This window comes from Salmo salar, chromosome ssa08, assembly GCF_905237065.1.
Source record: "Salmo salar chromosome ssa08, Ssal_v3.1, whole genome shotgun sequence".
NCBI classification, from domain to species: domain Eukaryota; kingdom Metazoa; phylum Chordata; class Actinopteri; order Salmoniformes; family Salmonidae; genus Salmo; species Salmo salar.
Genome location: NC_059449.1, coordinates 5,113,078 through 5,139,240, shown reverse-complemented (window position 1 = coordinate 5,139,240; position 26,163 = coordinate 5,113,078). Strand labels below are relative to the sequence as shown.

The window sequence follows — 26,163 nt, the reverse complement described above, 5'->3', positions numbered from 1 at the left end:
GCTAGCTACGTCTATGAGCTTTTACGTCTTTATTTTGTGCGTAATGTGAGGTAGTCTATATTAAATATCTATTGGATAATGGCACAATCATTTGGCCTTTTTTGGGCTTGGGCTCATTAAATGTTGTTAATTTGGGGCTCATCACATTTATTTAATGTAGGGCTCATCAAGCTCAGGTAGCATCAGGTTTGAATTTTCCTGCTGATCAAAGCTCTAATCAAATCCAGACATGTACAGTACCAGACACAAGTTCGGACACACCTACTCATTCAAGGGTTTTTCTTTATTAGTACTATTTTCTACATTGTAAAATAATAGTGAAGACATCAAAACAATTAAATAACACATAATAACCAAAAAAGTGTTAAACAAATTATATTTGAGATTCTTCAAAGTAGCCACCCTTTGCCTTGATGACAGCCTTGCACACTCTTGGCATTCTCTCAACCAGCTTCAACTGGAATGTTTTTACAACAGTCTTGAAAGAGTTCCCACGTATGCTGAGCACTTGTTGGCTGCTTTTCCTTCACTCTGCGGTCCAACTCATCCCAAAGTATCTCAATTGGGTTGAGGTCGGGTGCTTGTGGAGGCCAGGTCATCTGATGCAGCACTCCATCACTCTCCTTCTTGGTCAAATAGCCCTTACACAGCTTGGAGGTGTGTTGGGTCATTGTCCTGTTGAAAAACAAATGATAGTCCCACTAAGCGCAAACCAGATAGGATGGCGTATCGCTGGAGAATGCTGTGGTCGCCATGCTGGTTAAATGTGCCTTGAATTCCAAATAAATCACAGACAGTGTCACCAGCAAAGCACCCCCAAACATCACATCTCCTCCTCCATGCTTCACGGTGAGAACCACACTTGGAGATCATCCGCTCATCTACTCTGCGTCTCACAAAGACACGGCGGTTGGAATCAAAAATCTCAAATTTGGACTCATCAGACCACAGACCAAAGGACAGATTTCCACCGGTCTAATGTACAATGCTCATGTTTCTTGCCCCAAGCAAGTCTCTTGTTATTATTGGTGTCCTTTAGTAGTGGTTTCTTTGCAGCAATTCGACCATGAAGGCCTGATTCACAGTCTCCTCTGAACATTTGACGCTGAGATGTGTCTGCTACCTGAACTCTGAAACATTTATTTTGGTTGCAATTTCTGAGGCTGGTAACTCTAATGAACTTATCCTCTGCAGCAGAGGTAACTCTGGGTCTTCCTTCTACAAATTAACTTTTAACAAGGGACACCTGTTAATTGAAATGCCTTCCACGTGACTACCTCATAAAGCTGGTTGAGAGAATGCCAATATTGTGAAAAGCTGTCATCAAGGCAAAGGGTGGTTACTTTGAAGAATCTCAAATATAAAATATGTTTTGATTTGTTTAACAATTTTTTGCTTACTACATGATTCCATATGTGTTATTTCATAGTTTTGATGTCTTCACTATCATTCTACAACATAGAAAATAGTACAATATTTTTTTTTTAAATCTGAAATGAGTAGGTATGTCCAAACTTTTGACTGGTACTGTATATGCTTGATAATGCTTTTAAATGACACTTCCGGTTTTGGCGGGAAATACAGGGTTTCCCGGGTGAAATGAGAAAATACTGAGAAAATATTCAACCCTAACACACACACACACCCACATGCACACACACACGCAATTAAAGTTTGTGATTGCAGTACCTCCTACAGTGGAGGACTGTTTGATTGGAGGATCATAAATTCCATTGCAAAACCCTTTGCTGCAGTAGGCTCTACTGATCACAACCTTATGCAATATTTATCTCAAAACCTTAAGGATGTCCATAAGATGTCAACAATCATTTATGCAGACCAGTTAGTTGTTTTTTATAATGTCTAAGTAAATTACCACACTGCAATATATAATCACAGCTGGACCCTCAACTGAACAATCAGATTGTGTGGCTGGAACTAACCATTTAATTAGAATCAACAGTAGACAAACTCAAACTGTATCACAAAATGGATGTGTTCACCTCCTACAACCTGTACCTATGTCATTAAAAATGACCTCAATGAATATCATGTGTGCTTTATAAACCAGTTCCTCTCATCCCAGGTGGCTCGTCCTGCACCCTCTACACACTCCACAACACTCCAATCACAAGCCATATTAGATTTCCTTGAAATATAATGATGTTCCTCAGAATTACACATTCAGATATGCACAGGCCAAATACATTTCAGTATGATTTACTTTAGAATCCTTCCTAAATCTCAGTGGCACACTCAGTGGCACAGTGGCAGGCTGGCAGCACGAAGCACTGTGCATGAGCAATTTCACTTGACTTGTGCTGGTAGTGGTTAGGTCTCTGTAGTCCTGGATCCTTGAGACATCCCTACCCCATTGAAGTTGAAATGTAAAATGGTTAAGGTAAGGGTTAAGGTGAGGGTTAGGTAAGGCCAGGTTAAGGTTAGGGTTAGGGTAAGGGTTGGGACATCGCAAGGATCTCGGATAGCACTGACCCTAGTGATTAGTAGTACATACAGTATCTATGAGGTGACACTGCCCCCTAGTGTTGGCATGTGACAGACAGTGGTGAGGGTAGACTATGATAAAATATTGAAACTGAATTTTAGCACACACAGACACACGCGCACATGCACTCTCTCAAACACACACACACACACACACACACACACATTGACTGGACTCTACAGCCTAATCTCATTGGCCCAGCAGCAAGAAGACCCATTTGGCTGCTAAATTAATCTCTTTAACATTCACAACTGATGAAGCACGACCTCTAGGTCTGGAAGGATGAAAGGGTCGAGGGACCTGCAGAAGACGAGTGGAAGAAGAGAGGGGAGGAGGGAGGGAAGGAGAGAGTGACAGAAGGAGAGGGTGAGGGAGTTGTGTAGCGGGAACGGGAATGTGTGCCAACGGTACACAGAGTCCCCACACAGCGAGCACCTGCCAGGGAGAAGGCATGCTGAGGTGTACCTGGGGAGTGTGTGTGTGTGTGTGTGTGTGTGTGTGTGTGTGTGTGTGTGTGTGTGTGTGTGTGTGTGTGTGTGTGTGTGTGTGTGTGTGTGTGTGTGTGTGTGTGTGTGTCTGTCTGTCTGTCTGTCTGTCTGTCTGTCTGTCTGTCTGTCTGTCTGTCTGTCTGTCTGTCTGTCTGTCTGTCTGTCTGTCTGTCTGTCTGTCTGTCTGTCTCGTCTGTCTGTCTGTCTGTCTGTCTGTCTGTCTGTCTGTCTGTCTGTCTGTCTGTCTGTCTGTCTGTCTGTCTGTCTGTCTGTCTGTCTGTCTGTCTGTCTGTCTGTCTGTCTGTCTGTCTGTCTGTCTGTCTGTCTGTCTGTCTGTCTGTCTGTCTGTCTGTCTGTCTGTGTGTGTGTGTGTGTGTGTGTGTGTGTGTCTGTGTGTGTGTGTGTGTGTGTGTTGTCTGTCTGTGTGTCTGTCTGTGTGCATGCGTAGGACATCTACCGCAGGGTAACCTGCGACAAACCTGAGTGTCACTAGTGTGTCCAATGGTGTATTACTGTGCTCTGACAAAGAGAAGGGAAGACATTTTTAGTCTTTTTTTAAATGTTTTTTACTGGACACCAAAATGACTGGTTTCTTCAATCTCCACCGCACCGTTTGTAATTACAGAGCCAGCTACGGGCCTATATTTAACCGTGTTCCATGGCACTATATGGAATCGGAGATGGCGGATGATTGTAAAGGGATTTTCTCAAATCACTGTTTTTCTCCAAACCCCTAATATGAGAAACTAATATTTTTGTTACATCAATGTCACTACTACTGCAATTATCTATGTGCATTTGTTGACATAAGCGTTCATGAAATGAGCCACCCTCATTTGGTCGCCTGGAACGAGATAGTTATGAAATGCTCAAGTAGGCTACTGTCATGAATGCATAATGTATGGATTATGAATGTGTTACGTAGGAACCCTTCAAATAAAGAGCGACCCTGTTTTATATGACCGTGGATGGAGCCATTTTGATAATTACAATTTCCACCATGGACCTTTGTTTGGCAGCCATTCATATGTCAGTTCTCCATCAAGTTCGTTGTTTGAAATAGCTTTGTCAGGTGCGCCACCGTGAAATGGCATGTCTAGCAAAGTCAGACCACCGTTGACTCGTCTCTCACTTGGCCTTATGAGAATTACTACTCGTTTCTTTTCCTATCACCAACATCCGACCTCTTCACGTGGAACCCATAAAGGGGCTACCTCTGTTTTCCTCCCTGTGGCGTCGCTAGCGACACTCGTCCCCCAGAGAGTGCAACGTTTCTCATCCTCTCTAGGCTCTGAGTGAGCGTTGAGAAAAAGACAGGCGGGAAAATGAGCGGTGGAGAGAGAAACAATGCAGAAAAGGGTTGTCTGCTACCTCCAACAAGGTGCTGAAAGGAAATTTCATGGCTGTTTATCCATTTGCTGAACTCCCATCTTCCATAGCCTGCGGCGGAATTGCCATAAGCCCAACAAATGACTAGAGACTGTAGTCAATTTCCCGAAGTAGAGCCCCATGAAGCCAGGTAATACCGCAGTCCAGCACACCATGAGAGAAGTATTCTACTCACTCCAAAACATTAGCCCCTAGACGGCTTCTTACTACTTTTATTGTCTGAACCACTTTTTCTTCCAAAGTTAAATATTTTTTTCAACTTGAGAGTATACAGCGCAGCACATCTTCAGTTTAACCTTAATTAGCTTTTTATTTGTGCCCTCTCTTCTTTCTTGAAACAGAATTGGAAATGCAGGGCCCACAGACATAAGGAGCCCACAGACACAAAGTGATAACTTTGTTTGAGCTGACTGAAGGTTGAATTAAATGTATTTCTGGAGTTTTTTTTCATTGGACTCTCATTTGCAGAAGTGCATTTACAGTAACACAACTTAAGTCAAAAACGTATGAAAAAGCATGGTTTACAGCTTGCTATGCTTATATAGCCCGTTTCCCAGACACAGATTAAGCCTAGTCTTTTCAGTGGTGAATCTCCATTGAACATTATTTTTAGTCTAGGACTAGGCTTAATCTGTGTCTGGGAAACCAGCCCATAGAGTCTGTGGTTGAGGGTCCACCCTTGTGTTGCTGACCTCTCTCTTTTGGGAAGGCTTGGTACTAACAGAGAGAGGGAGGCGAAGCTTTGTTTCCACGTCATTTCAACCTAAACGTTATATGTGATGACGTTGAATCAACGTGGGGAAATGATTGGATTTGAAAATAGCTAACATAAGGGAATTCACATTTTTTTCACCTAACTTATAACCTAAATTCAATGACATGGCAAATTGTTTTATTTTGTTCATGTTGAATTCACGTTAGTTGACAACTCAACTAAATGTAAATCAAAAATAGACATTGAACTGATGTCTGTCCAAAATCTGTCCCAAGTTATATAACTCAAGGCGAGACCCAGATGCAGACACAGGAGGCAGATGGTTGGAGTCTTAGATGCTTAATAATCCAAAAAGGAGTAGGCAAGAGAATGGTCGTGGACAGGCAAAACATCAAAACCAGATCAGAGTCCAAGAGGTACAGAGTGGCAGGCAGGCAGAATGGTCAGGCAGGTTGGTACAGAGTCCAGAAACAGGCAAAGGTCAAAACCGGGAGGACTAGAAAAAGGAGAAATAGCAAAAGCAGGAGAACGGGGGGGAAAAAACACTGGTTGACTTGGATATACAAGACGAACTGGCACATAGAGACAGGAAACACATGGATAAATACACCGGGGAAAACAAGCGACACCTGGAGGGGGTGGAGACAATAACAAGGACAAGTGAAACAGATCAGGGTGTGACAGTACCCCCCCCCCCCCCAGGGGCGCCACCTGGCTGACCGGGGTGTCGACGGTGAAAAAGAGGCCATAACCCTCCCAGTCAACCAGGTACTGGAAACCCCTGCCCCGTGGTCGAACCCTCAGGAGGCGTCTCACCGTATACGCTGTCTGGTCATCGATGACCCGGGGGAGGGATGGGCCTGAAAACAGAAGACAAAGGACTGTGAGACAAGGGCTTAATCCTAGACACATGGAGGTAGGGTGAATACGGAGGGTACGGGGTAACACAAGACGGACAGCGGTGGAACTCAGGACTCTGGAGATGGGAAAAGGACCAATGAAACGGGGAGACAGCTTGCGGGACTCCATTCGAAGGGGCAGATCCCGAGTGGAAAGCCATACCCTCTGCCCAATGTGATAGCGGGGAGCTGGGGTCCGGCGACGGTCCGCTTGTCGAAGATACCCTGGCTCTTCTCCAGGTACGTCGACAGCGGCGTCTGGGCCGAGGGAACGCTGACCTCCTGCTAAATACACTTGGGAAAACAAGCAACACCTGGAGTGGATGGAGACAATAACAAGGACAGGTGAAACAGATCAGGGTGTGACAAGTTAGTTAAGCAGTGGCGATTTTAGCATGTAAATCTTGGTGGGCCAAATTCCTTAAGAGTGCAAGGTGAAGCTACTACCATATTGTGCGAATATTCCAACAGTTTTTTTCAGATCTACAGAAAGTGCCTTTGATTTAGAGGCTAGGGGTTGTTTTTGGACTGGGCCATGTATCCATAGGGTTGGAAGCCCCGACCACTCCTATATGGTTACTTAATAATCAGGTCAGAGGTTACGCCCCTCTCAAATGACAAAAAATACCCCCCCTCCCCCATCTAGTCAGGAGACGACATCACCGTGTCATTTTTAACTCAGTGGGCCCCTTGGGACCATGTTTTAAGAATCCTTTACTCTCTGCCGTCTCTCCAATGTCACCCACATTAAAGAGCACTCCAGGAGTTGGTACATCTGCACCGCCGTCGTAATCCCTGAGGAGCAGCCGTCAGCGGGGCCCGGTGACATTGACAAAGTCAGCGGGGCCCATAGAGGAGCATAACTGCACGCCGTCACTTAACAGAGAGTCAGGGACACCTGCTTGGGCGCTGTCAGTCACTTCACCCCGAACCACCCCAGTCCTCGCAGGAAGGATTTGAGTGACATGGGAGAGAGAGGAAAGAGGTGGTTGCGGGAGAGAGAGTAGACAGCACTTATGTTCGCAAGGCGGGCTGAACAGGAGTTGAGGGACCGTAGTGCTAATGGTTTGGGAGAAAGGAACGGAGGGAGAGGAGGGGGACAAGGAGGGAGAGATGGAGGGAGAGAGGGAGAGAGAGAACGAGAGAGAGGGAAGGGAGGGTTGCATGTCAGTTCCTATCAATTGTGACGTCTCGTACTGCCTGCAGTTATCTGACGTGGGAGCACTCAGTCCTCAAGATGCTTTTTACTGAATAGCTGTTATTTAGGAACACCTCTGGTCAATCTCATCATTTTACAAAAGGGATTGCTTTCCTGGGTATTTAACTACTTACTGTGTGCATAGCCATCATCATAGGGTTCATAGTTTACTGTGGTGTGTGCTTGGTTATATGTGTGTGTGCTCATGCGCGTGCTTGCACTTTGATATTAACTTTCAAAGGGTTTGTCATAGTTTACTGTCATAATCCCTTCACGTTTAGAAGTCAAACTAAAATGCCACTCAACCAAATTCCACTAACATCTCTCTTCTCTCTGAAACACTATTTCCTAAACCAATTTTTTTGTTATCCTTGTTTTGTGTCTTGGTCACATAAAGGACGAAGAATTTTCCTTCACAGCTGAAAGGCAGCTAATGGGGCAGGAAGACTTATTAGATAAAATGCATTTTAAGGACATGAAAAAGAGGCAAAGAACAGAAAGAGAAAATCACAGAGCTCAATTACAAAGAGATAAGAGTCTGAGTCCAAAATGCACCCTATTTACTTTGTAGTGCACTACTTTTGACCAGGACCTATAGTGTTTATTATCGAATTTTGTTATCGCTGCAATATCTGAATAATTTTTTTAAGTCTGGCATCTAGAGAACTTTCACTACAATCTTACCATTCGAGAAATGTTAATGGGCTGTGATCCAATCGAATTGCCTAATTTCCTTCCAAATTATAGTGGAAGGGTGTGAGGGAATTTCACCATATTGCTTGCACCTGACATGTCCTTGCAGATTTGATTTGTCTTACTTAAATCTATACCCAGTATAGCCAGAAGAAGACTGGCCAACCCTTGGAGCCTGGTTTCTCTCTAGGTTTCTTATAGCTCCGTGCCTTCTAGGGAGTTTTCCAAGCCACTGTGCTTCTGCCTCTGCATTGCTTGCCCTTTGGGGTTTTAGGCTGGGTATCTGTAAAGAACTTTGACAACTGCTGATGTGAAAAGGGCTTTATATAAAATACATTTGATTGATTGATCGTAAATTGTAATATCAACTAACGAGGAGCCAATACAACTCCCTAAAATCACCATTTATCATCACTGAAAGCATTTCATTGACTTCAGAGTCTCTCCTCTTTGTCTGTGTGACTTTTAAGCTCTGAGAAACACAGCTGCCACAAAGGGCAGGTCGCACAAGCTTCTGTCTCATTAATTTTACTTCCTGACACTGTCATCCAATGATTTATTACCTCCCGTCACAGGCTTCCTGATTGGGCTATTCTTCCTTAATGGGGTGTCATTAGTAAAAACATTAGTTTGAGCGCACCCCTTTCTCGGAGGTCGATATCTGCTATGGCTCACAGGTTGATTGTTTCAACGAAGACTCTGGGAGGAATTGGTGCAGGAATTTGACACAATGCCATGTACCTGCTAGCCATCGGTGGAGTCAGTGTATAACTCTTCTAGCGCATTGTGTGATGTTGAGCAGCACATATATGCGTGTTCGTTGAGGTGGAATACGTGTGTGTGTGTGTGTGTGTGTGTGTGTGTGTGTGTGTGTGTGTGTGTGTGTGTGTGTGTGTGTGTGTGTGTGTGTGTGTGTGTGTGTGTGTTGTGGTGCGCGTGCATTGGTCTGTGTTCATGCTCTCTTTCAACCCCTCCAGGAGTCTTGGTGAATGAAAAAACAGAACCAACGTCTGGGAAGTAATTTACAGTAATTTGCTGTTCAGGGACAGCAGACACACAGTCTATTAAGAGAAAAGCCAAACTCCAGTACCCCTCTGAGCCAGAAGACAGACAGTTAATCTCCCTCACACTGCCAGCCTTGGCCTGGACTCAGGTAGTTTACAGAGACACACTCTATGTGAGACTGTGCACATGGGCACTTAAGCTGCCCCTTGACTACGGCATGCATGTGTGTGTGTGTGTGTGTGTGTGTGTGTGTGTGTGTGTGTGTGTGTGTGTGTGTGTGTGTGTGTGTGTGTGTGTGTGTGCGTGTGTGAGTTGGGGTGATATTTTGAGTGTGTGCATGTGCAAGTTTAAGAGCATGTGTGTGTGTGTGTCTGTGTGTTTGATTTTCTCTGGCACACTTAGTCTAAAAAGTTAGTAGAGGTGCTGACTGCTGACTAACAGCGAGTAAACTGTAGGCTATACAAATAAAGAGAGTCACACACCCTCTATATAAGCTTCCAGTAATTTATTGGGTAAACCACAAACGTTTTGGCATCACTGTACCTTCTTCAGGGTAATGTCATGAATGTTTGAACCAGGTTATGTAGACAAACAGTGAAATTATATATATAGTGTGCGACTCTCTGTCACACCTAGTAACACATAATTAGTTACACACCAACTTTTAAATAGCATAAAAGAAAGTGCTGAAAAACAAACAAGGCATTATCCCGAATCTGAACACATTCAATGTATTTTCCCGAACACATACAATGTAATATATTCTCCAAACAATAGATGTCGCTCGTTTGTTAAGTGATATTCGTTATTACCTCGACGGGCACCGTACTCCCATGTTGTTTTCGTTTGTGTATGTTAGCTAGTTTATCATAATCTGAAGCTATGGCTGACTATTCAAAAGTGAAAACAACAAAACTTGTTTTGAAAGGACTAAACAAGGGGTGCGTTTATTCCTCAACATCGAATTCAATATTTGTTTGTGTAGAATATGGTGAATCAAGCTGGCTAATAATGCTATCTAGCTAGCTATCATTCATTGACTGACCAGGCATCAACAGTTAGCTACTGGCTAATGTTAGCTAGCTAACTCTTTGCTATTTAATTTTTTCCCCCCCATTTCTAATTTGACCTTGCTAATGTTGATCCACAATTGTCTTGTAGAAAGAAGAAGAAGCACAAGGATAAGAAGAGAAAAAGAGATGATGCACAAGATAAACCTGATATTGTTGGTATGTTGTTTGTTGGTCAATCTATGCAGCTAGCTAGCTAGATATGTAACTAAATTGAAAATGGTTATTACGATATTCCACAAAGTAGCAAACAACTATGTTTTATTTCTGCTTTCTAGGTGGATGGTGGTGTATCAGTGGCTTTGGGGAGATTTCAGGAACGGTTGCAATAGAGATGCAAACTAATTCCTACATCCATGCCCTGGATACTGGTCTGTTCACAGTTGGTGCACCACATCAAGGTAAGAAAAGAGAGAGTGTCTTGAGCTAAATCTACCCAGTATTTCCTTTATAGTGCACCACATCTCATTAGAGCCACAGTAGAGCTCTGGCCAAACGTAGAGCACAATAATATAGGGAGTAGGGTGTCATGTGTTTTGCATTAATGCATGATGATGATGATGCACACAATTTGCTGTATGCCATACTAGGTTGTTATGCTACTTGATTGGACAGGGGGACGTGTTTTGAGAGGCATTTGGCCTTTTGTTACATCACTGAGTCGATAGGGTTAATTTTGAAGTGTTGGTGATGATGTGTGTGGGGGGTGATCATAAAATGTTATGCTTGACTAAGTGGTGTATGGGAGCGTTGTACTGCCTTTACCCAGAGGCTTTTGTGGTACAGTCCGTTAGGCTTTCACCTCTGCACCGCTTGAGTTAGGGGTCGAGTCCCTGTTACAGCTCTCACCCTCCTGCTCCACCTGTTACCAGGGAGCAGTGAGGGAGGTTTAACGTAGTGGAACTTTTGATATGTTGACATACAGATTACTGTTTGAGACTTATGAAACACAAACAGTGGAAGAGATTGCAAACCACGGGTATCAAATAGTAGATGTCTGCACAATTCAAGACCTAAGGGTAAAATCCTTTTGAATTCACTCACTTTTTGACAGCACCCCGTTTGATTTGAACTAAACTTTCCATACCTATTTGTCCATTGTAGAAGGGCTCAGAAAGTTAACACAAATCTTTGGGGTAGGGTTACCCATCACAAGACATGAACACTGAGTAGCCTTTAGTTTGACATTATTCATCACAGAAAAACTGAAGAAATGCAGAATTTACAACATAAAAAAATTGCATAGAAAATAGCATAAGAAAACATTCACTTGGATACATACTACATGGCATAAACATACTGCAGAACACTTGGATACATACACTACATGGGCAAAAGTATGTGGACACCTGCTTGTCGAACATCTCATTCCAAAGTCATGGGCATTAATATGGAGTTGGTGCCCCTCTTTGCTGCTGTTGTTGGGCGATTAGGCCTGGCTCGCAGTCGGCTTTTCAATTAATCCCAAAGGTGTTCGATGGGGTTGAGGTCAGGGCTCTCTGTGCAGGCCAGTCAAGTTCTTCCACACCGATCTCGACAAACCATTTCTGTATGGACCTCGGTTTGTGCATGGGGGCATTGTCATGCTGAAACAGGAAAGTGCCTTCCCCAAACTGTTGCCACAAAGTTGGAAGCACAGAATCATCTAGCATGTCAATGCTGTAGCGTTAAGATTTCCCTTCACTGGTACTAAGGGGCCTAGCCCGAACCATGAATAACAGCCCCAGATCATTATTCTTCCTCCACCAAACTTTACAGTTGGCACTATGCAGTGGGGCAGGTAGCGTTCTCCTGGCATCCGCCAAAACCGAGAGAACGCGTTTCCACTGCTCCAGAGTCCAATGGCACCACTCCAGCCGACGCTTGGCATTGCGCATGGCTGCTCTGCCATGGAAACCCATTTTATTAGGACTGACGGTTTTTACGCCCTACGCACTAGAGATCGACCGATTAATTAGGGTCGAGTTCAAGTTTTCATAACAATCGGTAATCGGCATTTTTTTTGGGACACCGATTACATTGCACTCCACGAGGAGACTGCGTGGCAGGCTGACTACCTGTTATGCGAGTGCAGCAAGGAGTCAAGGTAAGGTGCTAGCTAGCATTATACGTATCTTATAAAAAACAATCAATCTTAACTTAATCACTAGTTAACTACACTTGGTTGATGATATTACCAGTTTAACTAGCTTGTCCTGCGTTGTTAATAATCAATGCGGTGCCTGTTAATTTATCATCGAATCACAGCCTACTTGGCCAAATGGGTGATGATTTAACAAGCGCATTTGCGAAAAACAGCACTGTCGTTACACCAATGTACCTAACCATAAATATCAATGGCTTTTTTTCAAATCAATACACAATTATATTTTTTTAAACCTGCATATTTAGTTAAAAGAAATTCATGTTAGCAGGCAATATTAACTAGGGAAATTGTCACTTCTCTTGCGTTCTGTGCAAGCAGAGTCAGGGTATATGCAGCAGTTTGGTCCGCTTGGCTCGTTGCGAACTGTGTGAAGACCATTTATTCCTAACAAAGACTGTAATTAATTTGCCGGAATTTTACATAATTATGACATAACATTGAAGGTTGTGCAATGTAACAGCAATATTTAGACTTATTGATGCCACCCGTTCGATACGGAACGGTTCTGTATTTCACTGAAAGAATAAACATTTTGTTTTCGAAATGATAGTTTCCGGATTTGACCATATTAATGATCTAAGGCTCGTACTTCTGTGTGTTTATTATATTATAATTAAGTCTATGATTTGATATTTGATAGAGCAGTTTGACTGAGCGGTGGTAGGCAGCAGCAGGCTCGTAAGCATTCATTCAAACAGCACTTTCCTGCATTTGCCAGCAGCTAAAATAGAAGTCAGTTCTATTTGTGACACAGATCGCGCTGCAAGTCATGCCTCTCCCATCTCATTGGTTTATAGAAGCAGGTGCCCACGTGCCATCTCCTCATTGGTTATATCCACGTGGGTGACTGAAAGACGAACGAGGTCAGTGGTGGTAATGCACCTAATTTATGAAAGTTGCCAATCGCAATATGTCCAGAGAAGAAAAAGCCTAGTAGGAGGAGAGATGACTAGAAACGATTCGGTTGACCGTTTTATGTGTGGATTAATTGTCGGAGATAAGGACCTTGTGCATTTCAGGTAAAATAACAACTCAATGTTTATATCCCCGGACAAATTAGCTAGCAACAGCAAGCTAGCTAAATAGGACAAGTTAGCTAGCAAGTGCAAGCTAGCTAGCCGGTTTGGGTTCCGTGTTATTTTACAGTCTGACAGCAGTGGGTAGTGTGTTTTTTTTATGTATAATACGGGCAGTAATACAGGACAGTCTGTTTCTCGGAGCCTGGTGGTGCACTCACATCCCTTTATTAGATGGAGCAGATGTGTGTTTGAATGTGCATATACCTTGCCGGGTGCACTGCAGCCTGCTCTGCAGTAACTGGAGCTGTGGTTGGACTGCTCCACCTATGGAGATGATCCTCAGGGCCCTCCTCTGCACCCTGTCCAGTTGGGCCTGCTGCTTTTTGCTGCATCCAACTAACAGCACTCCACCGTATTCCAGACCAGTCCTCACCAGGGTAGTATAGACTGACCAGATCTTCAGTGGGTAGGCCATTTCTGTCAAGAACAGTCAAAAAGTGCAGGCATATTGAGGCTTTACTCACTGACTGCTCCACATGTGTGTCACCACTGAGGTTAGAGTCTAGATGAAAACCAAGATACTTGATTGTTGTTACCACTGGTGCTTCCTGTCCTCCTAGGATGAGTGGTGCAGGTTGTGGAGGGTCTCTCTCAAAGCATATCCAGATTTCCATACTTTTTCCCGTTCAGGAGCATGTTGTTGGATGTAGCCAACTCATCCAGCTGCTTTGCCTCCAAGCCCATGGAAGTGTCCTCCTGGATGCTGGTTAGTGGTATATGACTTGGGACAGCTCCACATCATCAGCATACCCAGTGTCACTGAAGACAACTTTTCAGGTGGACATGTGAAGGAGAAACGGATGTGGTGAGACAGTGTGGCAGTGTGGCCCTCTTGTGGCGCACTGCCTCTGACCAGGGGCTAAATTCGCCATCATCCTTTGCCTTCTTCCGCTGGTGTAGCTGTGGAACCAGGCTAGTAACCATGGACACAGTTAAATGTCAGCCAGATGTTGCAGGAGCTTTGAGAGGGTAGTTTGGCAAGCTAACGCCTAAACACTTCTTAATCCCCTCATCTCTGTAGCATCCCGAGCAACTCAGCTGCTGAAATCAACTGTGATTCAAGTGGCTTGCACCAATGTTGCCAACCAGGGTATCTCCAACTTGGGTGGTCTGCACAACTCAAAACAGGTTGGCTCACTAAACTAAAGGCAGAAAAACTAATTGGAGCGTAGTTTCAATTGGAACTTGATTTGCCTATAATCATCATACATTTTGATTATCATGAATTATGGTTATAGTAAGGTTTGGTCTCGCAACTGGTAGCTTGAGCACACATTGTTTGAACTTAAACGGCTTAAGTCAAGGCAGTGTGGTGTCTTGTTCAACCATTTTAGATGGCAACGTCATTCAAGTTGTCAGAAGTCACTCTAAAATGACTGTAAATTCTTAAATGATTTCACTTTGTGAAAGCCTTGCAATTCAAACTAACAAGATTTGAAATGAAGGAGAGAGAGAAAAATCTGAAGTGGTCCTGTTGATTGTTCCCTCTTATAAAGTCATTTTTGAAATGCAAGCCAGCCCAGCATGTCGCTTGCATTTACTTAAATTGTCTGCATCAGGGCCTCTCGAGTGGCGCAGCGGTCGAAGGCACTGCGTCGCAGTGCTAGAGGCGACACTACAGATCCAGGTTCGGTCCCAGGCTGTGTCGCAGCCGGCCATGACTGGGAGACCCATAAGGCAGTGCACAATTGGCCCAGTGTTGTCTGGGTTATCCAAGGGTTTGGCGGGCAGGGATGTCCTCTAGCGACTCCTTGTGGCGGCTGGGCATATGCACGCTAACTTTGGTCGCCAGCTGTACGGCGTTTCCTCCTACACATTGGTGCGGCCGGCTTCCGGGTTAAGCGAGCAATGTGTCAAGAAGCAGTGCGGCTTGGCGGAGTCGTGTTTCGGAGGACGCATGGCTCTCGACCTTCTCCTCTCCTGAGTCCGTACGGGAGTTGCAGCGATGGGACAAGACTGTAACTACCAATTGGATATCACGAAATTGGGAAGAAAAAAGGGGTACTTTATTTAAATACACTTTTTTTTGTCTGCAACGGACTCTGTAATCGGGCATTATAGGCAGAGCAAATGGAGCTGGAAATTGTCAGGAATGAATGAATCCCATAATAGAATGGAAGAAGATCCTAGTTTTCTCATGTTTCATTCTATTCTAATACGAAGAGAGCAAACCTTAAGAGCTGTAATGGACATTGCGTTCCATTAGCGTGGCTAGCCCGGCAAAGCGGCAGGCAATTTTTTTGTGTCATTCATTTGTGGAGAATAAGGGGGGGAACTCCCTAATTGTTTCCTCCAACTTCATTTTCTTGCTTTTTCGATGACCGCCACATTTGATGGCTGCCTACGTGAAGTACCAAGCGTTTTGAACTCAAAACCAATTTTGTCCTAAACGGTATAAGATTTAGTGGCGTTTTCATTCTAAATCAATTTGAAATCACACTCTGAGAGAGTGGACATGTAAAATGAAAGGGAGAACTGAACTACTATGTTGTTCCAGAAGCTATTAGGACATTCATTTCTGCACAGCTTGCCGGGTAATGGTTTAGAGAGGAAGCTGGAATTGCTCCTCCACACACACAACAGGCATTAATCCATTTCTTTGTCCTCTCAAGCATGTTATTGGATATCATCAATATGAATCCGGTGCTAGCTTCGATTTATGGTGCCCATCCACTTGCAGACAATGAAATCATTTACACGGAGGAAATGTATTGCACAGCTCTGTGCTGGGTTAGAATGCAACAAGGTAACAGGCAAAGATCCACATGAGTATCATTGAACTAATGTCATTGTGATTCCTTGCCTCTTAAATGGATAGTTTTGCAGCACAACTTTTAAATTGGTCACGTGTTTCCATACCACCAGATGGTATTGTGTCTGGGGTCCACGATAGATAGCATCTGTTGCGAGTATCCGGACCCACACGGTAGGCTAAGGTGAAAACTGTAGTCCACAATCTAAAATGAACGGGAAAGATAGGCACCAACCATTTCATTTCGATAGTATGTTTACCGTTACAAGTTAGAGGGACATTGCCAACGTGCCAGAATCACATCTTTCAATCAAAAGCTCACAGGCGACATGCTTCGTCTCCCCACCGTTAGCCCCACTGACTAGCAGGCCAGAGCCCCATTACACCAGACCCTGAGCCTCAGGCAAAAGGACTCAACTTGGGGGTGGAGCACCTAACCTAACTAGCCAAGCTAGACTAAATGGGAGTTTCCAGGCAAAGATTCTCTGCCCTAAGGCGAGACATGTTTAAGAAATGTTCAATAAAACCCATCCACCCTCCAAAGACAGAAACGCAGACCTGGGATTCAGCGCACGTTTTTTTTTATTAAAGAGGGGAAAATGCGCCAGGAGATAAAAACATGAACCATTCCTATTCCCTTGGTGAGGCTCTAACTCGGGAGGCAGGCACATTTTAAGTGAGATGAACGAGAAATTGAGTTACAGGGAGAGAGAGAGAGAGAGAGAGAGAGAGAGAGAGATGATGTTTCTGCACTTTTATGGGATTTTCAGTAAGCAGGAAACCCATCTAGAATAGTTTCGCCCTCTCAAGCTGAGAAAAGCCCTCGAGGTGCTTAGTCACTGGATGCAGGAGACATTGTGAATACCCTCTGTGTAAACTCAAGGGTCACAGGGCGATATAGGCCTGCTTTAGGGGATGAAATATGATTAGACTATAACCTGTCTGACTATTGTGGTCTGAGAAACATGGAGGTATGTGAGCCTAGGGATTTTATTCGCTATCCCAATGCCCAAATGATTGCACACAGAGGTGTGGTTTCCCAATTTGCATCAATCTGTCCTTGAAATTGACAGACTTTCCCCCCTTTAACTTTCCCTAACGTTGTGAGAATCTGTGATGGTCACATCCTTACGGAGTGTTTCTCTGTATGATTAACTAGCTTCCTTTCATCAGTGGCCACTGATCTGGCAGGACATGATCTGGCAGGGCTCCCAAGTGACTCAGCGGTCTAAGGCACTGCATCTCAGTGCAAGAGGTGTCACTATAGTGCCTGGTTCGAATCCAGGCTGTGTCACATCCGGCTGTGATTGAGAGTCCCATCGGGCGGCGCACAATTGGCCCAGCGTTGTTCAGGTTAGGCCGGAGTAGGCCGTCATTGTAAATAAGAATTTGTTCTTAACTGACTTGCCTAGTTAAATAAATAAAGGTTACATTTAGAGAAAAACATGATAGGTCAAAGCAATAGGGTAGAAATCCATCCACAACCTTTATCCATCACTGATGAAAGAGGAAAGGACACTAGGGCATGAAGCTATATTGGGCAGTAACAGTTGACATGTGAATATTCAGTATATTATACAGTATATTATACAGTATATACATCACATGCGACTAAGCAATTAGCCTATTAAAATGTTTCTGACTCCATAAAGATAATGAATATATACAAGCAAGCATTAGGCAATATTCCAAGCATATAGATCCTAAAGTTAACTTACAGGACAACGCATGTACAAAGAGAGGCCTAGAAGTCTAGGAAATGAGAATTGATCACACAACTTTCCTCCATGGACTGGATACAGGATAAGAGAGAGAACAAAGGCATTTCATTCCATTTATAACATCTGAAGGTGTAACCTTTCAACCCAAAACCAATCACCGTTAACCAGTCAAATGATGCCAAGTTGACAGTAACCTAAACACAAAAGCCCAATCTCCACAGGGGATCATATCATTTTAAAGGCTTGTGTGGGGGATGAGACCAATGTAAATAAGACGGAGGACCATAAAACCTTTTTGGATATAGTAATTCAGAGTTCACTTTATACAAGATACATCCATATAGTTAGAATCAGAGTTATCCTGAGTGAACAGGTTTCAGATATCAAACATGGATATTACAGCATTATTCTATCATTCATTTTATAGTCAGTCCTCTGGATACTGTAAAAGAGATATACATTTTGGCCCCTTAGAGGGGGAAGGGCTGACTAGTCCTTGAGAATTGTCCTTTGTTCCTGGACAATTTGCCATGCAGCTCCACGTGACAGAACACAAATTAGGGCCGAGCCTACAAAGCCAGAGAAGAGTTTTGGAACTCAGGATAAGGATTGCCTGTAATTTTACATCGGTCAGGGTGGGTTTAATCTCTTGGACTACGATGACTAACAAGCAACAGTAGTCCCGGTGCTTTGGTTTCCCGTCGCTGATTATTTGGCCAGATCAGGATTGTGTGACGATGGTGCTTAAATGGGGGCGGGAATTTCAAGAAATGATTACAAGTGGAACATTTTCTGAAGGGGTGGAGCCTTTAGCTGAGAGTTTCCGTTTAAGGGGTTGGAGACTTCTCTAGTCTTTATAGCATCTGTTGTCATACATCTCACCCCAGAACCTACTCGAGCATCTGATGCAATTACACAAGATTTGAGGTCTGGGTTTCCGAGATTAGGGTGGGTGTACGCGATCAATAGCACCCAGCAGCAACGTTGTGTAGCCCGAAGTTGTGTGTTTATAAATGACCATGAAGCGTTAGTAAAACGTGAAGGCTCTACGTCAGTGCGTCTCAAGGGTAGACCCGCTGCTAGAGGAAGTTATGCAAATAGTCTCTTTTCAGAATGACACATCGTAATTGTACGCTAATACATCCGAGATCAAATGCATTGTATTGGCACCACTGCGACAGATTTTATTTTTCAAGATCACGAACCTGGCGAGAGAATGTGAGAAATGCTAATCGTACACAACGTCTCGACACTCTGAATGTTAAGTCGGCAGAGCCAAGCTCCCAAATGTTTGAAGTGATAGTAAAGAGTCATCTTGTTTTTAATCCTCATTAAACCAAAACGAAGGCTCCTCTGGGATGATAAAGAGAGAATGCTCTGATTTTTAGAATATCAATCAGTGATTTTGACTCTAAAAGGGAAATGTTGTCTTTGATATTTTGCAGACGACGAAGGGCCAGACCCCCCGGAGCAATTCACTGCCATCAAGTTGTCAGACTCTAGGTGCGTATGAAAGGAGTAAATATCACCTACGCACATTTTATGTTGACTTCCTCTCCCCCCAAATCTGAATGGAAAGTGTATCCTGGTGAGTTATAATAGACTTCGGAAGAACACTTACAGTTTCTGCAGGTATGCAATTTTGTAAATACAAAATTGGATTTTAATTACAACGTTATAAAAGAGCTTCGCTTCTGTTGTTCAAATGATCATTGAATAGACTTTGCAAAAGTTGTTAGACACTCAAATCAACTTGCCATTATCCAGGAATGAATTTTGTTCTCCTGTGTTTCTCCCTCCCCCCAGGGTAGCCCTGAAGTCTGGCTATGGGAAGTATCTAGGGATCACCTCGGAGGGGGTCGTGGTGGGACGTTCCGACGCCATCGGCTCCCGGGAACAGTGGGAACCTGTTTTCCAGGACGTGAGTGAAGCAACTGCCAATCAAAAAAACGTCAAAGTCAATGCATACAAAGACTGTGATATAATGCCATATCATATAGAATTTGTTGCAAAGTAACCCTAGATATAGATAAGGCTCGTTTTCCTTACAACTTGTTGCTTTGTTGATGCATATCGGAGAGAAAGCTTGACGCTCTCTGCATATAATTGAGCTTTTACCTCGCAAATGGTGTATCAGCATGAGGTGAAACTCATCTGTCAACTAATCTCTTCATTTCATTTCTGTTTTGTCTTCCATTTTTTTCCCAGGGCAAAATGGCTCTCATGGCAGCAAATAGCTGTTTCATCTCCTACAGTGAAAGTGGGGACATTGAGGCCAAGAGCAAGTTGGCGGGGGACGACGAGATGGTTAAGGTGATGTATATATTTCACAAGGTCACTCCATAAACCCCCCCCCCATCTATAATATAGCAATTACATCACCATGGGGGAGTCTGAAGTTAGTGATGGAATGAAAGAACTAAATGTCTCTGAACATTAGGGGGGCCAGGATATTGCTATTCAACATGCAACTGTTTTGTGTTTTCCCCCTCTCTCCTTCTGCCTCTTTAAATGATGATGAACAGATCCGGTCATGCGCGGAGAGGGAGGTCAAGCGGAACGACGACATTGCCGACGAGGACAGGGGCAACGTGAAGAACTGCGAGCTCAACTACGTGTATGTACCGTCTGTCTACCTATGTCACAGTGGCAGCAACATTTGCAGCGGTAATCATACAAGGTGGTGATTCCATGCCCTCTAGTCTAGAGAGGTTGTAACCCCTGTTGTACGGCTGATCTTGTCCAAATTAACTTTATTTATGGTAAAGGTATAGGAAATGCAATGGCCTGCCCTATATCATGACAAACAATGTTTTATGCATTTATGAAAAACTTGAAGACAGCCCAACAAGGATCAACACTGAACTGTTAACCTAAATTACAGTACTGAAATTATACCATATACCAGTTCAGTAATGCATGCATCACAGTTAAAGGAAAACTCCACCGAAAAACTATCTTTTGGTATTTGTTTCATTCGTCTATTGTTAATATAATCCCAAAATATTATCAGATTTAAGATTATGTAACTTTCAGAATCAGAAATACAGCCGTTGTGATTCATTTTGCATAATATGATGCAAACTGCATCATTCTGGCTGCATATAAACTTTATTTTGAGCGAACTTAACATGTGTAAATATTAGTATGAACATAAGATTCAACAACTGAGACAAACTGAACAAGTTCCACAGACATGTGACTAACAGAAATGGAATGTGTTCCTGAACAAGGGGGGGTCAAAAGTAACAATCAGTATCTGGTGTGGCCACCAGCTGCATTAAGTACTGCAGTACATCTCTTCCTCATGGACTGCACCAGATTTGCCAGTTCTTGCTGTGAGATGTTACCTCACTCTTCCACCAAGGAACCTGCAAGTTCCCGGACATTTCTGGGGGGAATGGCCCTAGCCTTCACCCTCCGATCCAACAGGTCCCAGATGTGCTCAATGGGATTGAGATCCGGGCTCTTCGCTGGCTATGGCAGAATGCTGACATTCCTGTCTTGCAGGAAATCACGCACAGAACAAGCAGTATGTCTGGTGGCATTGTCATGCTGGAGGGTCATGTCATGATGAGCCTGCAGGAAGGGTACCACATGAGGGAGGAGGAAGTCTTCCCTGTAATGCACAGCGTTGAGATTTCCTGCAATGACAACAAGACCATGACAGGCCCTCCACCTCCATTCGATCCCGCTGCAGAGTACAGGCCTCGGTGTAACGCTCATTCCTTCGATGATAAACGCGAATCCGACCATCACCCCTGGTGAGACAAAACCACGACTCGTCAGTGAAGAACACTTTTTGCCAGTCCTGTCTGGTCCAGCTACAGTGGGTTTGTGCCCATAGGTGACGTTGTTGCCGGTGATGCCTGAGGACGTGCCTTACGACAGGCCTACAAGCCCTCAGTCCAGTCTCTCGCCTATTGCGGACAGTCTGAGCACTGATGGAGGGATTGTGCGTTCCTGGTGTAACTCGGGCAGTTGTTGTTGCCATCCTGTACCTGTCCCGCAGGTGTGATGTTTGGATGTACCGATCCTGTGCAGGTGTTGTTATACGTGGTCTGCCACTGCGAGGATGATCAGCTGTCTGTCCTGTCTCCCAGTATCGCTTTCTTAGGCATCTCACAGTATGGACATTGCGATTTATTGCCCTGGCCACATCTGTAGTCTTCATGCCTCCTTGCAGCATGCCTAAGGCACGTTCACGCAGATGAGCAGGGACCCTGGGCATCTTTATTTTGGTGTTTTTCAGTCAGTAGAAAGGCCTCTTTTAGTGTCCTAAGTTTTCATAACTGTGACCTTAATTGCATACCGACGTTCCACAGGTGCATGTTCATTAATTGTTTATGGTTCATTGAACAAACATGGGAATCAGTGTTTAACCTCTCTGGGCTAGGTGGCACCAAATCGTCCCACCTACGTAACAGCCAGTTGAATCCTGTGGCGCGATTTTCAAATAAATTAGAAATGCTATTACTTCAATTTCTCAAACATATGACTATTTTACAGCTATTTAAAGACAAGACTCTCGTTAATCTAACCACACTGTCCGATTTCAAAAAGGCTTTACAACGAAAGCAAAACATTAGATTATGTCAGCAGAGTACCCAGCCAGAAATAATCAGACACACATTTTTCAAGCTAGCATATAATGTCACAAAAACCCAGAAGACAGCTAAATGCAGCACTAACCTTTGATGATCTTCATCAGATGACACACCTAGGACATTATGTTATACAACACATGCATGTTTTGTTCAATCAAGTTCATATTTATATCAAAAACCAGCTTTTTACATTAGCATGTGACGTTCAGAACTAGCAAACTTCCGGCGAATTCACTAATAATTTACTAAATTACTCACGATAAACGTTCACAAAAAGCATAACAATTATTTTAAGAATTATAGATACAGAACTCCTCTATGCACTCGATATGTCCGATTTTAAAATAGCTTTTCGGTGAAAGCACATTTTGCAATATTCTAAGTAGATAGCCCGGCATCACAGGGCTAGCTATTTAGACACCCAGCAAGTTTAGCCTTCACCAAAATCAGATTTACTATTAGAAAAGTTTGATTACCTTTCCTGTTCTTCGTCAGAATGCACTCCCAGGACTTCTACTTCAATTACAAATGTTGGTTTGGTCCAAAATAATCCATAGTTATGTTCCAACAGCGGCGTTTTGTTTGTGCGTTCAGGACACTATCCGAATGGTAAATAAGGGTCACGCGCATGGCGCATTTCGTGACAAAAGACTTCTAAATATTTCATTACCGTACTTCGAAGCATGTCAACCGCTGTTTAAAATCAATTTTTATGCCATTTTTCTTGTAAAAAAGCGATAATATTCCGACCGGGAATCTGCAATTAGGTAAACAGCCGAAAGAAAATACAGCATGGGGTCGACTCGGGCACGCGCCTAATTCCTTTGTCCTCTGATCGGCCACTTGGCAAAGGCGATTATGTGTTTCAGCCTGGGGCTGCCTCGACATCATTCAGCTTTTTCCCGGGCTCTGGGAGCCTATTGGAGCCGTAGGAAGTGTCACGTTACAGCTAAGATCCTGACTCTTCAATAAACAGAGGCAAGAACAACAACACCTTGTCAGACAGGCCACTTACTGCATGAAATCTTCTCAGGTTTTTGCCTGCCATATGAGTTCTGTTATACTCACAGACACCATTCAAACAGTTTTAGAAACTTTAGGGTGTTTTCTATCCAAAGCCAATAATTATATGCATATTCTAGTTACTGGGCAGGAGTAGTAACCAGATTAAATCGGGTACGTTTTTTATCCGGCCGTGTAAATACTGCCCCCTAGCCCTAACAGGTTAAACCCTTTACAATGAAGATCTGTGAAGTTATTTGGATTACAAATTATCTTTGAAAGACAGGGTACTGAAAAAGGGACTTTTTGTTTATGTATTTTGAAAGTTATATCTTAAACTTGATTGTTGACATGCAAAACATTTTGCGGTGGAATTTTCCTTTAAACTTCACCTACCAGTTCTCACAGTGGTGGGTTAAGCATTTTATGTAGAAAAGACAGCCAAGGAAGGTGGAGGGGTTGAACACTATGACCTTCCGTAGACAGACAGTGATTTCCCTCCAGTTTTCACCTGACAACCTTCCGCTCCGGCAAGATTTTGACAACTAAATCACAGGCCCGGATGCGCGAGGAGAAGGTGGGGAGAGCATAGGAGTGCCACTTCATCAATCCCACTCCCTTAAAATGCTGATTGATGGGCCAAAGCTGCCTGGATGGAAACGAGAACGGAACGCCGCAGCCGCTTTCACGGCCTGCGGCGGCCCATTAAGTTCTGAGGGCTAAGCGTGAACAAGGCTGTCATTGTGTTCCCTTTTTCCTCTTCCCCTTTCAACTTCGTTTTCCGTTTTTTATCTTCCCCCTCTCTCCATCGTTTTTTATTTTTATTTTAGAGGAAAACACGGGGGAAATGGACTCATCATGTTGACGTGACGATAATGGCTGCTCTTGAGCCCGTCATCGTGATGTAGTGCTTAGCATCCCCGAGCGTGTTTCGTGAACCGAGCACTGTCCGTGAATCATAAACCACTGACAGACTGTAACCACGGCTAGAGGGTCTAAATGTCGTCAGCGCGCCTTATAAAAATCTATGCGTTTGTTTGCGGCCCCGTTGTACTCTGTATGTATCTACTTTCAGCACTGTTTACTTCAATGGAAATGGCACGGTACTTACGAGTGTAAGTCGCTCTATACACATTTGTCATTGATAATAGTAGCCCCAGAAAGTGCAATGTTATTTATATTCTCTGACATTGCTCGTTCTAATATTTTATTTGGAGGATTTGCGTTTTTGTTATGTATTACTGCACTGTTGGAGCTAGGAACACAAGCATTTCACTACACTTGGGATAACATCTGTAAAATATCTGTACGACCAATAAGATTTGATTCAGTGATGCTATTCTTTGTGTTTGATAGTGGTGTGACTGGTCCTTCCGTGTCTTATCATGAGGCTTTGTATGATATTTGTGTGTAATAAGTCTCACTGAACACGGATTTCTGATATTACAGAAAGAAATTCCAGAGTTTCCAGGACAGGCGGCTGAGGGTGAACGAGGAGGACAGCACCACACTGAAGATGGCCCGAAAAGATGGGAAGTTCCACGAGGAGCTGTTAGACAGGTGGGAGAACATCTTCATAAAGAGGCAAATCCTAAACAAATTTTCATTCAGTCTCCCATTGACATCAATTCATGAATAAGTGAAAATTTTATTTCAGTGGCGGTAGGAGCCCCAAACGAAACAAGAACACACAAACTGGTTTTATTGATCAACACATCCGAACTTCCTTTCCAAGAAATCACTCTGGAACTGGTGACATGACTCCTACTGATGGCTATTTTAATAGCAGGAGTCAGTCACATAACTGGTCAAACTGCCAACACACTTTAAACCTATTTGCGCAAACCTGTTTCAATTCAACATGTTGCGACAAGCTGACTTGTCACATGATACCTATTTACATTGTCTGGTGGATAGTGGTGATGTAAGGACTAAAAATAACCACTTGTGACTTTTTATTTGTCCACAGGAGAGCCAAGATGAAAGCAGACCGATACTGCAAGTGAAGATACAAAAGTTTATGGATTGTCCACTCGTCTTTGAATTCCTTATATTGAAATCAAAAAGGCTTTTATTTTTTATTTGTTTGGCTGGCATTGATTAATCTGTTTTGATGTAACTTTTTATCATGAATAAATGTTATTTGGGTAAGAGAAAGTCAATTGTGGGATTGTGTAATTTCAATCCCTAAACCCCTTCCCTAGCTGGCAGCTCAGAAGACTGATTAGCTTGTTTCACTTGGTTTCCCTATGCGTCATCTCTCAGATAATAAACTGCAGTAGTGGTTATGGTGAACTGGATTGTATTTCCTGTAAATCATTGCCAACATGCCTACCACCACTATTTTTGTTTTGACCAGATCAGCAGACCTGTCAGATGTTTGGGACAGTCCATTGATGTTTGTTTATTAGGGAATACGGTAGGGAAGAGGGGGGTAAGTTAAGGCAATCTTTGCTTACCGCATCACTCCATCAAGGGAAATATACACTGCTCAAAAAAATAAAGGGAACACTAAAATAACACATCCTAGATCTGAATGAAATAAATAATCTTATTAAATACTTTTTTCTTTACATAGTTGAATGTGCTGACAACAAAATCACACAAAAATAATCAATGGAAATCCAATTTATCAACCCATGGAGGTCTGGATTTGGAGTCACACTCAAAATTAAAGTGGAAAACCACACTACAGGCTGATGCAACTTTGATGTAATGTCCTTAAAACAAGTCAAAATGAAGTTCAGTAGTGTGTATGGCCTCCACGTGCCTGTATGACCTCCCTACAACGCTTGGGCATGCTCCTGATGTGGCGGATGGTCTCCTGAGGGATCTCCTCCCAGACCTGGACTAAAGCATCTGCCAACTCTTGGACAGTCTGTGGTGCAACGTG

General features: G+C 43.4%; 1 protein-coding gene across 1 annotated transcript; it reads left to right on the top strand.

Annotated features, from left to right (window-relative positions):
- The first annotated feature begins 9,704 nt into the window (after nucleotides 1-9,704).
- LOC106609940 (protein FRG1) lies at nucleotides 9,705-25,427 on the top strand. The gene is made up of 9 exons (XM_014208981.2): nucleotides 9,705-9,834; nucleotides 10,055-10,122; nucleotides 10,242-10,364; nucleotides 19,107-19,164; nucleotides 19,468-19,582; nucleotides 19,870-19,974; nucleotides 20,187-20,278; nucleotides 24,720-24,830; nucleotides 25,240-25,427. Exons 1-9 carry the CDS (start codon nucleotides 9,776-9,778, stop codon nucleotides 25,274-25,276), a joined length of 768 nt encoding a protein of 255 aa, XP_014064456.1. The 5' UTR covers nucleotides 9,705-9,775; the 3' UTR covers nucleotides 25,277-25,427.
- Nucleotides 25,428-26,163: the final 736 nt, after the last annotated feature.